Source organism: Colossoma macropomum, unplaced genomic scaffold (assembly GCF_904425465.1).
Source record: "Colossoma macropomum unplaced genomic scaffold, Colossoma_macropomum, whole genome shotgun sequence".
In the NCBI taxonomy this organism is placed as follows: Eukaryota; Metazoa; Chordata; class Actinopteri; order Characiformes; family Serrasalmidae; genus Colossoma; species Colossoma macropomum.
The window spans coordinates 8,923,680-8,938,061 of NW_023494804.1; the positions used below are offsets into that span (position 1 = coordinate 8,923,680).

Here is a 14,382-nt window from a genome sequence, read left to right on the forward strand (position 1 = left end):
TTGTGCAAGTAACGATAAAAGGGGTTCAGTGAAGACGAAAGGGGTCTGGACCTGGCACTGCTGGTTGTTATAATTGCCACTGGTTACAATTCTTTGCCACTGCTCAGTGGTGTACAGTTACTAGGCTGTGTCCAAAACATAACAGATGCTGCCTCCATCTATGTGAGATACCTCCATCTGGCCCATTTGCAAAGGCTTTTTTTTTTTTTGAGTGTCAGTAAGATAACACATCCTCTACAAGTAACAAACTTGTGCAGATTTAAGTGCACAGTATCTTTTTTTTCCCTTAACATATTGGAAAAAATAAAACATAAAGACAGAATGTGCAAAAGGCATAACATTTGCACAAACCACATTTAATTTTTATAATTTTTCCCAATAGTAATTTTAGTAACTGTGCATTAAAATATGCAGAAGTGCGTTTACTTCTCATTTGCAGAGGATGTGCACTGTTTTCACCTACAAAATCAACAAAACATGTAATTTGACCAACATTTAGCTTACAGCTGTCAGTGTGTCCTTACGGGAATGTGAATTCTGGCGAATTCTTTCAACTGATAACCGACCATAATTATTACTAGTGTGTGATTAGTTTTTAACCGACAAGTTATAAAACAGAAACGTCCGTATCTAAAAGCTGTTCAGTGTAAAATACTTGATATGCACACACACTGTTGAGCGCACACATCTACTGAATTCTGTATTGGTGCACCGAGAAATTAAAAAGTGTTCCCCTTATTGACTGCGGTACTGATAAGTGCGGCAAAGCATATTAATAAAATCATTAAACATACCCTACATAAGAACCCAGTCATGTTTAAACTGAGTGACTGACTATGTCCATTGTTATATGACTAAACCATATGTTCATTATTATATGACCAAAACTAAAAAGTTGACAGAATGACTAGAATATACACTGTGGGGCTGCTGAAAGTTCTGCATTTTGCAGGCCTAAAGTTATATATTTCACCCTCATTACTAACTAGGGTTACCACCTGTCCAGGACTTCCCCAGATAGTCCAGGTATTTGGTTACTTGGTCAGGAAAAAATTCCATTCCTAGACATAAAATGTGCAGGAACCAGGCATTTTTATATGTTAATATTTCTTGTGAAGTTAAAACTGCTTCTTTTTATGCAGTCAAACCATTTGTGTGTTTAATTAGAACTAATCAAAACACAATTATAATAGGGTTTCGATTCGTACCCATAACATAGCGACAGTGTTTGGGACAGGTTTAGGCACTAGGCAGCACTTCAACCTGATAACTGAAAGGGTTAGGCTCTGTAGATGACCCGTCATCTGTCTAGCTTAGGCTGTATTGTGAGCACAGCTACCTGTCTGCTGAATCTATTAAAAAAAACAAGGCACTGATCGACTGTCCAGGGATTTTACAGGGCTGAGGTGACAACCCTACTACTAGCCCAAGTTAAAGCCATACATAAATGCCATGAGCGGGTCTAACTTAAGCTCAGTGTAAGCCATCGCTATCCACCATGTCCTTCTCCATTATTTTACACACCTGTGTGTGATTTCCTCACACCACGGTGCATCACACTCTCTCTCTGAGAACACAGATGAAATAGTTGTATGTCTCATCACTTGTGTATATTTGCTTTTGTTGTGAAAAGTTTCTCAATTTACATGTTCAAATTGAGCTGTTGTTTATTAAAATTAACATTAAATAAACTGCTGCAGGAGAAAAAATGGCCCAGTACCAGCTAGTCTCGTTCTGGTTTAGCTGATCACCCAGCATAGTCATGCTGATTGACCAGCACACCAGTATTGAGAACACAACATGTTGTTGCAGTCAGAACCTTGTTTTCCAAATAGGTGCAACTTTACAGGAGACAGAAAAAAGTTGTTGTCAGTGTAACCAGATTTTTATCCAAGCATTGCAAAAAATGGTGTCTTGACAAGTTAAACTGTCTTAAATCTAGTTGATATATCTAACATTCCTCAGGGCTGAAATTATTGTCAGCTTATAATAAGATTTTTTACTTATTTCTAGATTTTTTGTTACTTTTATTGAGCAATTTTATTAAGTAAACTGATCACTATATTGGCAGACAATTTGGCTTATTTTAAGAAATATGTTTGCAACAAGCAAAATTATCCACCAAGACAGTGGGATAATTTTATTTAAATTAATTTAAACAAGTAAAAACATCTAAAAATTAGTTATATAATCTTATAATATTTGTACAGCCGTCTTAAAATGAGAAATATTAGATATTTAGACTAGATTTAAGACGATTTCTCCTGTTAAGATATAATTTTTTGCAGTGAGTAATTTGGACCATTTCTTTTGGTCGGTTTATTCCAGTATTTGAATACAAGCCAAAGGTGTAGCTGGACTTTTCAAATTATGTGGAAAAGTGAAAAATGACAAAAATGGAGATAAAAGGTTTTTGTGCAACAGCTATGATGTAATGGTTTTGAAAATGGTCAGCATATCAGCTTCTATTGCTGCTGACCAGAATAACAACGTCCAAAACACTACATATGCTAGTTTTGCTAGTGACCAGCACTGCTGGTCTATGCTGGTTTTTCTAGCAGGTTGTACCACCAGCTAGCGCTCAGCTGTCAGTGTCTTGGTAACATCATGACATGTTGCTGCCTTCAAAGCTTGTCTCAAAGTCAATTCAGTTACAAGAACCTTTATTTCCAAGCGCTTCTAGGACACTGAGACATGAGACGTGCACGTGCAGTGAGGCATCAAGGCAGCCCTCAGTTTTGGCCATAGTAACTTCTACCTTTCTAACCCAGTCTGAAGCTGAAGGTGGTGGTTGAATTTGCAGAGAGCTCCATCTAACTGCAGACGCCTGACATTACATCTGGCACTTTAATGATTTGGACAGGTTTAAGGCTTTGCAGGACAAGGGTGTCAAACTCAACGAGTAAAAGGGCCATATTAATGTTGTGCTATAACCTGAACTGGCCATTGTTTATTCAAATTTTGCAAAAGCTTCAACAGTAAAATACAGACACTTGTAGTAGACTTTGAAATATTACATGGATACTTGAAATATTCAAAATTTAAACGTCTCCAGGAGCTCAGTCTTTTAAACCTACCTAACTGCTTGAACGAGAAACCTGACATCTTTTCTTTGCTGCAAGTTCATTAATACTTGGCCTCAATGAGCTGCTAAGCTAACGTTAAGTGTTTATATTGGCTGAACTGCAGTTAGTTGTTTGGTGATACAACTGGTGTGGAATTGCGTAGAACTGTGTAGAATTGAGGTGTAACCACTGTCCCATGGATTGTTGTTGGGGGAGGAGAGTCGGAGTGCACATAACATTGCAGTGCATGCTGGGGACTGTAGTGCAGCGCACTGTAAAACAGGCTAATATTAATAGAAAATTAAAATACTTCTGCGGGCCAGAGAGAATAGTGTCGAGGGCCTGATCTGGCCCGTGGGCCTTGTGTTTGACACATGGGTTGTAGGAGTTCACAGGTTCACATAAAATGTTGTCACTGACACCAGAAAACCTTTATATAATTTAATATCTCAATCCTGGGCAACTTCGCAGGGTTTACATAAATTGTAGAACACTAGGAAGCTGTAAATGATGAGGAGAGCTGTAGAAAATGATAAAATGACTGTGAAAGCTGTAGAACATCAGCTGTATAACAGCAAGAAATTAAGTAATAGAGATTAATAATAGAGAATAAGATTAATTTTCAAGAATTGTACCATATTTTAAAAAGTGGAGATCAAATCTAAAGGCAGAACTTGACAAAAATTAATGTAAATAGATCATTATTTCATCATTTAATAACTTCGTGTACACTAAATTCTTAAACCATTAAATTAAACACCCAAAAACAGCTTTTGGTGAATTGTTTGAAATATTTAAATCCACATTTTCTTCCAAAAGTTTTTATTCTTTATAAAATAATACATAGTAATTTAATTTTGTAGTTTATTTGTAACGCTGCAGGACAGTGATGATATTTGTCCTTTTCTGTCTTGTTATTTCAGGAGTGAGGAGCCAGTAAGTCTGTTCAGATGGCACGAGCTGAGGGTGTCTCGCACAGCCAGAAGGGGCATCTTGCAGCTGGACAACCAGAAGCCTGTGGAGGGCATGGCTGAGGTAGTGCATAGTAAAGGTCACTATGTGTTTATATGTTTCATTTCTATGTAACAGTGTGGTGCAGGGTTTCAGTCTTTTAGTCACTCACATTTTTCTGATTCCGTGCCGCTCTTTCAGGGTGCCTTCACTCAGATCAGGTGCAGCTCACCGCTTTATTTCGGAGGCGTCCCAAACTACGATCTCACAAAGGACAGTGCTTTAGTTCACGTGCCTTTTACTGGAAGCATTCAAAAGGTACATTAGCATTCACAAGGCCATGTGCTACTGGAACATATTATTAATATATATATCTCACTTATTGCTTGTCTTGAGAGAATATCCATGTTTGATCATTTCATTTATTTATTAGACTTTTTGCTTTGATATTATACATGTGCTGAAATATTATGTTTGAAAATCTCAAATTTTTGCATATTTAAATCGATGAGATGTGAACATGTCCACATATTTGTAACTGTTCAGTGTATTAAATGGCATTATATGCTTCAGAAATATCGTTCCTATCACCACCACTGTGAACAATTCTGACTTGGTTAGTTCTCTACAATGTCACATTTCAGATCATATGACTCTGATTGACTGTGTTTACATCTTTACCATTTATACAGAAATTTTGAAATATTAGTGGAATTCCCCTTTAAAGGAATGCCCCTTTTTCATCCCCTCTTTTCAACTAAATAAAGGATTTAAATTATTTGCACACCATTGCATTGTTTTTAGTAAAATTTTGTACAGTATCCCAACTTTTTTGGAAATGAGGTTGTGATAAGAATAAAAAATCTGTCTTTAAAATGTCTAATTTTGTAGACTTGCTGATGTTCTGATATGTACATGTGTCCTGTTTGCCTTCCAGGTCATTGTGAATGACCATGTCATTCATCTGACTGCTGGTTCACTAAAAGGGGTGAATGTAGAGAATGCGGTCCACCCATGTGCAGACAGCCCGTGTGCCAATGGAGGAGTATGCCAGCCAAAACATGACGGCTATGAGTGTGACTGCCCACTGGGGTATAAGGGCAAACGCTGCCAGAGTGGTAAATGACAGCACTTATTCATTGACATTTTCCTGGCTTTACATGGGGTGACTGCTTTTCAAATGGTCTGTACTCCACACTGCTGACCAGATACTGGCATCTATCTCTGTTATTTTCTGCTAAACATGGGTAACATTGGAATTATTGCATTGTTTTTTTTTATTTTCTAAGTAAAAATAAGTTAGAACATTCTCTACAGAGAACACACTTAAATATGACACTTTGCTGCAAATTTAATGCACAATTTCTATTTATTAACTGAGTTTAACACAGTGGAAAAAATAACACATAAACTATAAAATGTGCCTAACTTTTACACAGGCCACATTTTATGTTTTACTTTTTCCCAGTATGTTAAATTCAGCAAATGAAGAGTAATCGTGCATTAAAATGTGCAGACGCATGTTCACTGTAGAGCATGTGTTGACCTACTTTCACTGAAAAATGAAACAAAACGTAATATGACCAGGGCGGCACGGTGGCGCAGTGGGTAGCGCTGTCACCTCACAGCAGGAAGGGCCTGGGTTCGATTCCCGGCTGGGTGACCAGGGTTGTTTCTGTGTGGAGTTTGCCTGTTCTCCCCGTGTCTGCGTGGGTTTCCTCCGGGTACTCCGGTTTCCTCCCATGGTCCAAACCAATTGGATGTGCTAGATTGCCCCTAGGTGTGAGTGTGTGTGTGACTGTGTATGTCTGTCTGTCTGCCCTGCGATGGACTGGCGACCTGTCCAGGGTGTATCCTGCCTTCCGCCCAATGACAGCTGGGATAGGCTCCAGCGACCCAGGAGGATAAGCGGTTTAGATGATGGATGGTAATAGGACCAAGGGTGCACAAACTTTTGCATATGACTGTATTTTGGGCTAACCAAGTTGCCATAGACTTGGAAATACAACTGCTATTTTTGAGGTGTTTTTGCCTGAATGGTCATCTGCTGTCCAAGAACAGCTCTATGAAGTACTTTTTGCACTTATTTATTTTTCCACATAAATTAGCCAACAGTAACATTGTTTAAAGTGGCACTCAGGCCAAAATGAAAAATATGACCATTACAACATCAGTTGTAAACATGCCAACTTGCCTCTTACAGTGGTGCCACAAAAGTCTTGAGAGTGAGATTTTCCAGTTTAAAGACTAAGAAAAGCCCCTTCTGATGAAGTACCTTGAAGGTGGGAGCATCTTTTGAAAAACTACAAAGGGATTTGGTGTGGATACTTGAGGGCAGGGTGTTTGAAATATTTTTCCCCATTAGCTGGCGAAAGGAAGCCAGACAACTAATGTTACTGCTAGGAAGCTAAATATGATGTCTGTATTTATTAGCCTCTGCAGGAGTGGCTAGGCTAGCGGTCAGGGTTTCTTTATTGCTGTGGAGTATATGTATCACTGCTGTCGGAACAAAACCACGTATCTCCATTGTTGTCCGTTTTTCAGTTTTTGAGGTTTTAAAAATGCCTGTTGCCCTTTACATTGTGTGTAAATTTCATAATGAATGGACCAAAAGCAATGACCCAAAATGACTTCGAAAGAAGTCTGGTTCCATTGACTTACATTGAAAGCAAAGTATGCTTTTTCCTTCTCCTGTAAAGTTACTATTTTGGACATACAAGGTCTGTTCTGACAAGAGCGGTATGCTGTATTGTGGTGAGAGATCACTGATGAACACAAAAGATACCATATTGTGAATTCCATCAAAATGCTGCCCAACAGAATAATACATAATATGACAAATAACATAAAATGCTAGTTTTAGGTCGGAATGCCCCTTTAATCTTTGCCAGCTTTGACTTCTCTGGAACTTTACACCGCCTAGTGGCCATTCACCTGTAGCACACTGTTTTCCTCTAGCAGTGAGTGGAGCTGTTGAGATCCCACAATTCACTGGCAGAAGCTACCTCATGTATTACAGCAAAGACATCCTGAAAAGGTAACCTTTCAGTCTGGAATCTACACAGACATAAGCACTGTGAATACTGTACATCAAACATGAAATCGTTCCTGCTTTCTTTCTCCTCTCCAGAGTATCAGGCTCCAGGACTCACATACAGATGTATTTCAGAAGCACAGCTCAGGAAGGTCTGTTGATGTGGATAGGTGACACCACCATGCGCCCCAACAGTGACTACATGTTTCTGGCTTTACATGGTGGAGCAGTTGTCTTCAGGTTCATTACAAATCTACATTCCTCTGCCACCCCAACATGCACAACTACACGCACGGTATAGCCTCTGTTTCCAGAAAATCACAAGTTCGAGCCCATAAGTAGGAGAGCTAACCAACATTGGTGTCTAATAGAATTGCCAGTTAGTGTTCTCCTCCAAGCATGTTGAGCTGGCTAATGATGTTGCATTAGTGGCAGTTCAAAAAGTGACTGGCTTCACATGCATCAGAGGAAGCACATGCTAGCCTTCACATGCCCAGCTTGGCACCATCTTGTGATCTAGCTACCAAGTGAGAATTGGCCTGGACTAAATTGGGGGAGGGGAGGGAACTGGGTAAAAAATGCATTCATCTGTGGACACACTGGAGATTATCATTGTGACTGAGACTGCCATAATGAATGCACTGTTGTGTACTCATAGTCTATGGTGGAAGTATGAGGGGAGACTGGACCCCCGCTATTTGGACGGTGTTAGGACTGACAGATAATACTGAGGAACAGGGAGGAATGGGGTGGTAATGTGGTGGGAAAACTTCATCACAGGACACAGAAGGTAGAGATAGGAATTTATAGGGCATTAGATTGGAAGGAGAAGGGGTTTCAGTTATTCCGTAAATCCATTTGTTACAATGCAGTATATTATATTATACTCAGTTGTTGTTGTTATAGGCTGTCTGTAATTGGATTAAATGTCTTTTTTATGACTTGTGCAGTTGTTTAGTGCTCTAGAAGCTGACAAGCAAGGTATATTTAGGAAAGCATAGGATGTAATGCCTCACAAGCGTGTGAAAAGGTATAGAGAAATAATGCTTAAGTGAAAATAACAGTTATACCGCTAGATGATTTACTGTCATAATTGTCAAGTGTTGAGTTTTCTTTGTTTGCTGATGTGTGATGCTTGGACAAATGGCCAGTGTTGGTTAAAACCAAATTAGCATGTGCAGTTTCATTTTACACTGATACGATTTTGATTGGATTATTTAACAAAAATATACATTTAAATGAATGATTGGCATAGGAAAAAAAAAGAAAAATCACCTGAATACAAGTATTCTTCATTACTGGAGTAAAGTACAAATATTTCAAATACTTAATACTATTTATTACTACTATTTATTTATACAAAGCCTGTTATAATATCATTAAATAATGTGATTATTGTTATAATATTAACAATATTATATAGTATTATCCACTCCTGAGAAACAAAAACATATAATATTACCGTTCTCTGATTGTGACTCTCCTCCAGCTATAACCTCGGTAGTGGGACGAATACCCTCACAGTCAATGGATCGTTTATTGATGGCAGATGGCACAGGGTTAAAGTAGTCAGGTAAGATCCTCAATCAGGCATTCATTGAACCATAGACAGATGTATTATTGTCTGCCTTAAAAGTGAGAATAAACAGCCACTGACACATGCTGTCCCATTCTCAACTGTCTCTGCTGTCTGTGTTAAATACCTGCTCTTGTCTTCAGAGATGGGCAGATGGGCAAACTGAGTGTGGATAACTCCACCACCAAAGTGGGAAAATCGCCAGGCAGAATGAGACAGCTCAACACTGGTGGGGCCCTGTATGTAGGTGAGCTGTGTTAATGTTACTGATGGTATAGACATAGCAGTGAACATTAAAGTAAAATCTATTAAAGTGGTGATTCAACTGCATCGATTTTGGTTTATATGACATAATATTTAATGAAGTATATACTCATTTTTGGCCAAGGTATATAGTAAACTGTGTAAGTAGTTTCTCTAGTTATATTTATGTATTTAGTATGTTTTTTAAATAATTCAGAATCTTACCAAAATAACTAGGGATGTATGACAATATCAGAACCATATCTGCATCTGCTGTTGCCTCACAGCAAGAAGGGCCTGGGTTCGATTCCCCAGCCGGGCGTCCAGGGTCCTTTCTGTGTGGAGTTTGCATGTTCTCCCCGTGTCTGCGTGGGTTTCCTCCGGGTACTCCGGTTTCCTCCCACAGTCCAAAGGCATGCAGTCAGGCTGATTGGCGATGCTAAATTGCCCCTAGGTATGAATGTGTATGTCTGTGTGTCTGCCCTGCAACGGACTGGCGACCTGGCCAGGGTCTTTCCTGCCTTCCGCCCAGTGACCACTGGGATAGGCTCCAGGTCCCCTCGCGACCCAGAAGGATAAGCAGCTTAGAAAATGTGTGTGTGTGTGTGTGTGTGTGTGTCTGCATTTCATAAAATTGTGTATATTTGGCCTCTGCATTGGCAGATATATACAAACCTCAGTTCCAAAAAAGTCAGGACAGTATGTGAAACACAAACTTAAACAGAAAGTGATTTGTAATTCCACACTGACCTGTATTTAAATGCAAACAATACAAAGCCAGGATATATGATGCCTTACCTTATCAACATGATTGTTTTTTGTAAGTCTTATTCTGAACTTGAATAAGACTTACATGATGCAACACCTTCCAAAAAATTGAAACAAGGGCAATTTCAGACTAGGACCATTGTGAAATGTAATGTAATCATCATGCTTGGGTATAAAAGGGGCATTCAGAAAAGGCCTAGTCCTTGAGCACAATTTGTCAAGGCTCACCAACAGTGAATAATCCATTCTATGGTGCATAATATTACCAAAAAAATCAGGGAATCCGGAGAAATCTCTGTGCTGAAGGGCAAGAAAACCACAGCTGAATGGCCTTGACCTTCAGTCCCTCAGGCGGCGTGCTTCTGTGATGGATATCATCACATGGGCTCTGGAATACTTTGATAAACTATCATCAGTAAACACCATTCAGCTCTGCATCCACAAAACCAAGTTAAGACTGTACTTTGCACAGCAGAAGTCATATTTCAATAATGTCGAGAAACACTGCCGACTTCTCTGGGCTCGAGCAATCAGAGCTTAACTTCTAATAAGCATCCAGATTGTTACCAGCATAAAGTTCCAAAGCCAGGATGTGTCATAATATGTGGGTATACTAGCGCCACTAGTAAAATACATGACAATGAAGGCTCTGTTTGGTTGCACATCTGAAGACTGGATTGGTGTCTTCAGTCCGCCAAAGATTGTTTAGTGTTGTGAAAAGGTGATGTAACATGGTGGTAAACATGCTTCGGTCCCAACTTTTATGTTGCAGGCATCAAATCTGATATGAGTGTAAATTAAAACCAAAACAAAACAAACAAAAAAACGAAGTTTATATGGAAAAACATCAAATACAGGTCAAACAGAATTTACTAATCAATGGTTTTTATTTTCATAGCTATTCACATACTGTGGTACATGAAAAATATCAGATATTGGCACTGGCCCAGAATTCACAGACTGCTGCATCCCTACGTACAGATGAATCAAATTCAGTCAAAGATGGTGAAATTTAAGCCTCATAATGCTTTGAATTAGCTTGTAATCAAATCAAGATCACATCTAATGTTGATGGTAATGATGATGTAAATAATAAAGTTTGGTGTTTCTGTTTTAGGTGGAGTAAAAGAAGCCTCTCACCATAGGCCGTACCTACGTGGCCTGGTTGGCTGCATCTCGCACCTTACTCTGTCCACTGACTACCACATAGGACTGATGGAGGATGCTTCTGATGGCAAAAACATCAACACGTGTCTCCAGTGAGGCCTGCGGCCTCATCACATGATCTCTATAAAGCTGTTAAGCGCTTACATCATAACCAGGCCTAGGAGGTGGTGGATCATTTACTCAGGAGAATTAGGCTATGCACTGACCTGCCTATTGGTTCCTCTTAATCCCTCCTTGAAGAACTTCGCAATCTTCCTAAAGCCTTATGACACTTATTGGAGCATGGAGCACTGCTCAGCTCTCACAAATGGGAGCGGAACTCTAATCTCTTGTTGTTTGTGTGCTTGTTTTGATCGTCTACATAAGAGGCCTTCAGCGAGTTTACAAGGATTGTTGGAATCATTATTGAATGAATAACCAATGTGGCATTTTCTTAATTATCTGTTAATAACGCGGAATTCCTTGCCTTAACTGAAGCATTCTTGGGAATGCCTAACAACATAGCAACAGTTCTGCTCAATGTGGTTGTGGTTAGAAGAGCTTCAAAATGTTTCCATTGTCAGAAGTCTTCCTATTCAAGTTATGAAACATTTTTGGGGTTCCTTCAAAAATGTCTCTAATCGTTGCCTTTTTTCTTCTGCGAATCCAAAGCACACAAAAATGCTTGGTCAATGCCACAGATGTTTGGCACTGAAGAACCATTTCTATGTTGTGCAGACATACTGCAGCTTGTGTCGTTCAAGCTTGGAAGAAACTACACAGTTTACTGAACCTTAATAAATGTTTTGTTATGTTATGTCATCTCTCTGTAGGTTTCATACGTTTACGTCAGAGGTGATCATCAAGCAAGGCTAGTGGCAATGCTGTGTGGTTGTCTCTTTGCGACTGTCACCATGATATAACTTTACTCAGATTAATTGGAGTTAATTAATGTCTCTTAGTGTTTTAAAGCATGGTGCTCTTCTACTCTGAGGGTGTCCATAAGCAAACTACAGCTAATGAATGACTCATTCGAAATCTGCTCTAGTGTTATCAGTTACACTGCCCAAATCAGTTGAGACAGTCTCTGGGGCTAGCTGGGTCTCCGGCCAATGTGAAGGAGAGGTGCAATCTTGTCTCATCCTTCTTATGATTCTGTCAGAAGTCACCTGAGGCTATGTCTGTCAACAGCATTTCAAGCAGGCCACAGAACATGTCATTCCGAAGCAGATACTGGAATTTTAATACAAGCCCAATCATACGGTGGCTAACAACGATGCCATTTTGAGGCAGTTAGCATGATTGCATGTGCATAATGCGAACAGGCTCCTACTAGCCCTGCATCTGATTCCGGAAAAGAAAGGCGCTCTCAGACCTTGCCACCATCCTAAAGGGCATTCAAGGCAGCCCCCTGAAAACTTAGTTTAACTCAAAAGGGAACTCACAAAACTGTAGACTTTAGACAGTGGCTATCCAAAGATTTTAACACAACCCTACAACAAAAGGGCTACCAGCCCTGCATTCTGATTACGGAAAAGCAAAGCACTTCCGAACTACCCCTCTGCACTAGGCCTTGGGAAACTCCTTGCTGTCGTCTTGAAGAGCATTCCAGTTCTCAGCCCCTCAAACTCTCATGTTTACTCAAAGGATCCTGAGATTTTTTTTATCACATCCCTATGGCAACGAGCTATCCTCAAAGCTAACTGCAAAACATATATACTGTCAGCTTATGTTAGATAATTTGATCATTTTATCATTTTAAATGATATAATTTGCCCAAAGATACTAATGTGGATAAGTAGTTGGGGACAAGTTAGCATAATCACATTAGCATAATGCCAATAGGCCCCTATAGCCAATAGCAATCCGATTCCGGGAAACGAAAGGCATTCACATGCTTCCCCTCTGCACTTGGCTTTGAGGAAATCCTGGCTGCCATTTTGAAAGGTATTCCTGTTCTCAGCCTCTTGCACGCTCACACTGACTCAAGGGAAACAAAATTGTGGACTTGAGGCAGCAGCATATCTTGAGATGCATTTCCATTTTTCATTACAACCCTATAGTGAAGAGCTATCCCCAAAGCTACCTGCAGAAGACACTGTCAGCTTTTGTTAGACTGTGTGTTCATTTAATCATTTTAAAAGATATAATTGGCCCAGAGACATTAATGTGCATAAGCTAATGGGGACAGGTTAGCATAACAGGCTTTACTAGCATTCATTTGTTATTACCAGAGTTAGCGCTCTCAAGCATTCCTTTAAGAAGTGGTTATGCGTGCTGGAGCTCTGGCTAAGGTCACAGTGACAGCTGATGTTCACTAAGGGATCTCTGCAGCCTGTGGCTCTTCTGCAGCATTAGAGACTAACAGAGAGCAGTCAGCTATACTCAAGCTCTTCTCTTAAGAGACCCTGCATTTACATGCAAAGCCTGTTCAGTTCATTAATACATCATTATACATCATTATACATCATGTCTGCACTGTACAGGGCAGACCCAAGGTTAGAAAGAGCATAGAGGCTTAGCCAAGTGTCCTTGCCAAACCCTAAATGCAGACTGTTCAAATGTAGCTCAGCAGCTATTAGTGCACAGTATGCTGCCACTTTATGTGACCTGTAAATTGGATAGCCTTGTTCAGTGGTCACACCTCCTGGACACCTTCCTACAGTTTTCACCGCCAATCAAATCTAGCACACCTCTTTCAGCTAATCAAGGACTTCTGAAGGCAATAATTAAATAGGTCCGTTTTGGGGTTAATTAAGGTCAGAGCTAATGTCTGTGGGAAGTCGGTGACCACTGGCCTACCTAACATCCCAAGAGTTTGGAGGAGGAGTCGAATTTTTATGCACGGGAAAGGTGAGACATGTATGATCTGGATTAAACAACACCAAAGGCCACAATACCTATTAAATATGACAGAAATCGCACGCATACGTCTGCTCTGAGTTAGCCAATTAGCAGGCGTGGCTAGCTAATAAAGGCTTTTTTGTTACTGTTAACTCATAAAATCCCTGGAGTCGATAAAACTCACACACTTCTTTTAGGAGACCTTGCATTCACTTGCAAAGCCTGGTGAGTTTTATACATTATAACTGCGCTGTGGAGTTTCAAAGTACTTTATTAAACTTTGGTTGACTAGCACAGCGAAACAGCATGGAAACAGCATAGAGGCAGCTTAGTCAATTGACCCTGCTAAACCCCTAAATGCAGACTGTTCAGTTGTAGCAACTGTAAGTGCACAATATGCTGCCACTTTGTGTTACTTGTAAGTTAGATAGCCTCGTCCAGTGGCTAGATAACTGGAAACCTCCCGGCAGGCTTCATCTCCAACTCAAATCTACCACATCTCACTCAGCCAATCAAGGACTTCTGAAGGCAGTGATTAAATGGATTAGGTGGGGTTAATTAGGGTCAGAGCTAATGTCTGCAGGAAACCAGGTTGGTGACCACTGGTTACTTGTAAATTAGATTAGCCTTGTCCAGTGGGTAGCTAAATGGAGACCATCATGTAACACCTTGTACCTTCCCAAGAACTCTGCTGCTGTTTTACAGTTAGCGCAGCTTGAGGTTATCAGCTGTGGCAAAAGTGTGGCAGGGCTTAG

General features: G+C 40.0%; 1 protein-coding gene across 2 annotated transcripts in view; it reads left to right on the forward strand.

Moving 5' to 3' along the window:
- The window catches only part of LOC118825252 (pikachurin-like), a 36,306-nt gene extending 24,752 nt beyond the window's left edge, over positions 1–11,554 (forward strand). For both annotated transcript variants that reach the window (XM_036595847.1, XM_036595848.1), the window contains exons 16-23: positions 3,989–4,100; positions 4,218–4,334; positions 4,954–5,134; positions 6,975–7,053; positions 7,147–7,290; positions 8,540–8,623; positions 8,770–8,873; positions 10,755–11,554. In XM_036595847.1, coding sequence (XP_036451740.1) covers positions 3,989–4,100; positions 4,218–4,334; positions 4,954–5,134; positions 6,975–7,053; positions 7,147–7,290; positions 8,540–8,623; positions 8,770–8,873; positions 10,755–10,900 — 967 coding nt within the window. In that variant the 3' untranslated portion in view covers positions 10,901–11,554. The remainder of the gene's footprint in view (positions 1–3,988; positions 4,101–4,217; positions 4,335–4,953; positions 5,135–6,974; positions 7,054–7,146; positions 7,291–8,539; positions 8,624–8,769; positions 8,874–10,754) is intronic.
- The last annotated feature ends 2,828 nt before the right edge of the window (positions 11,555–14,382 follow it).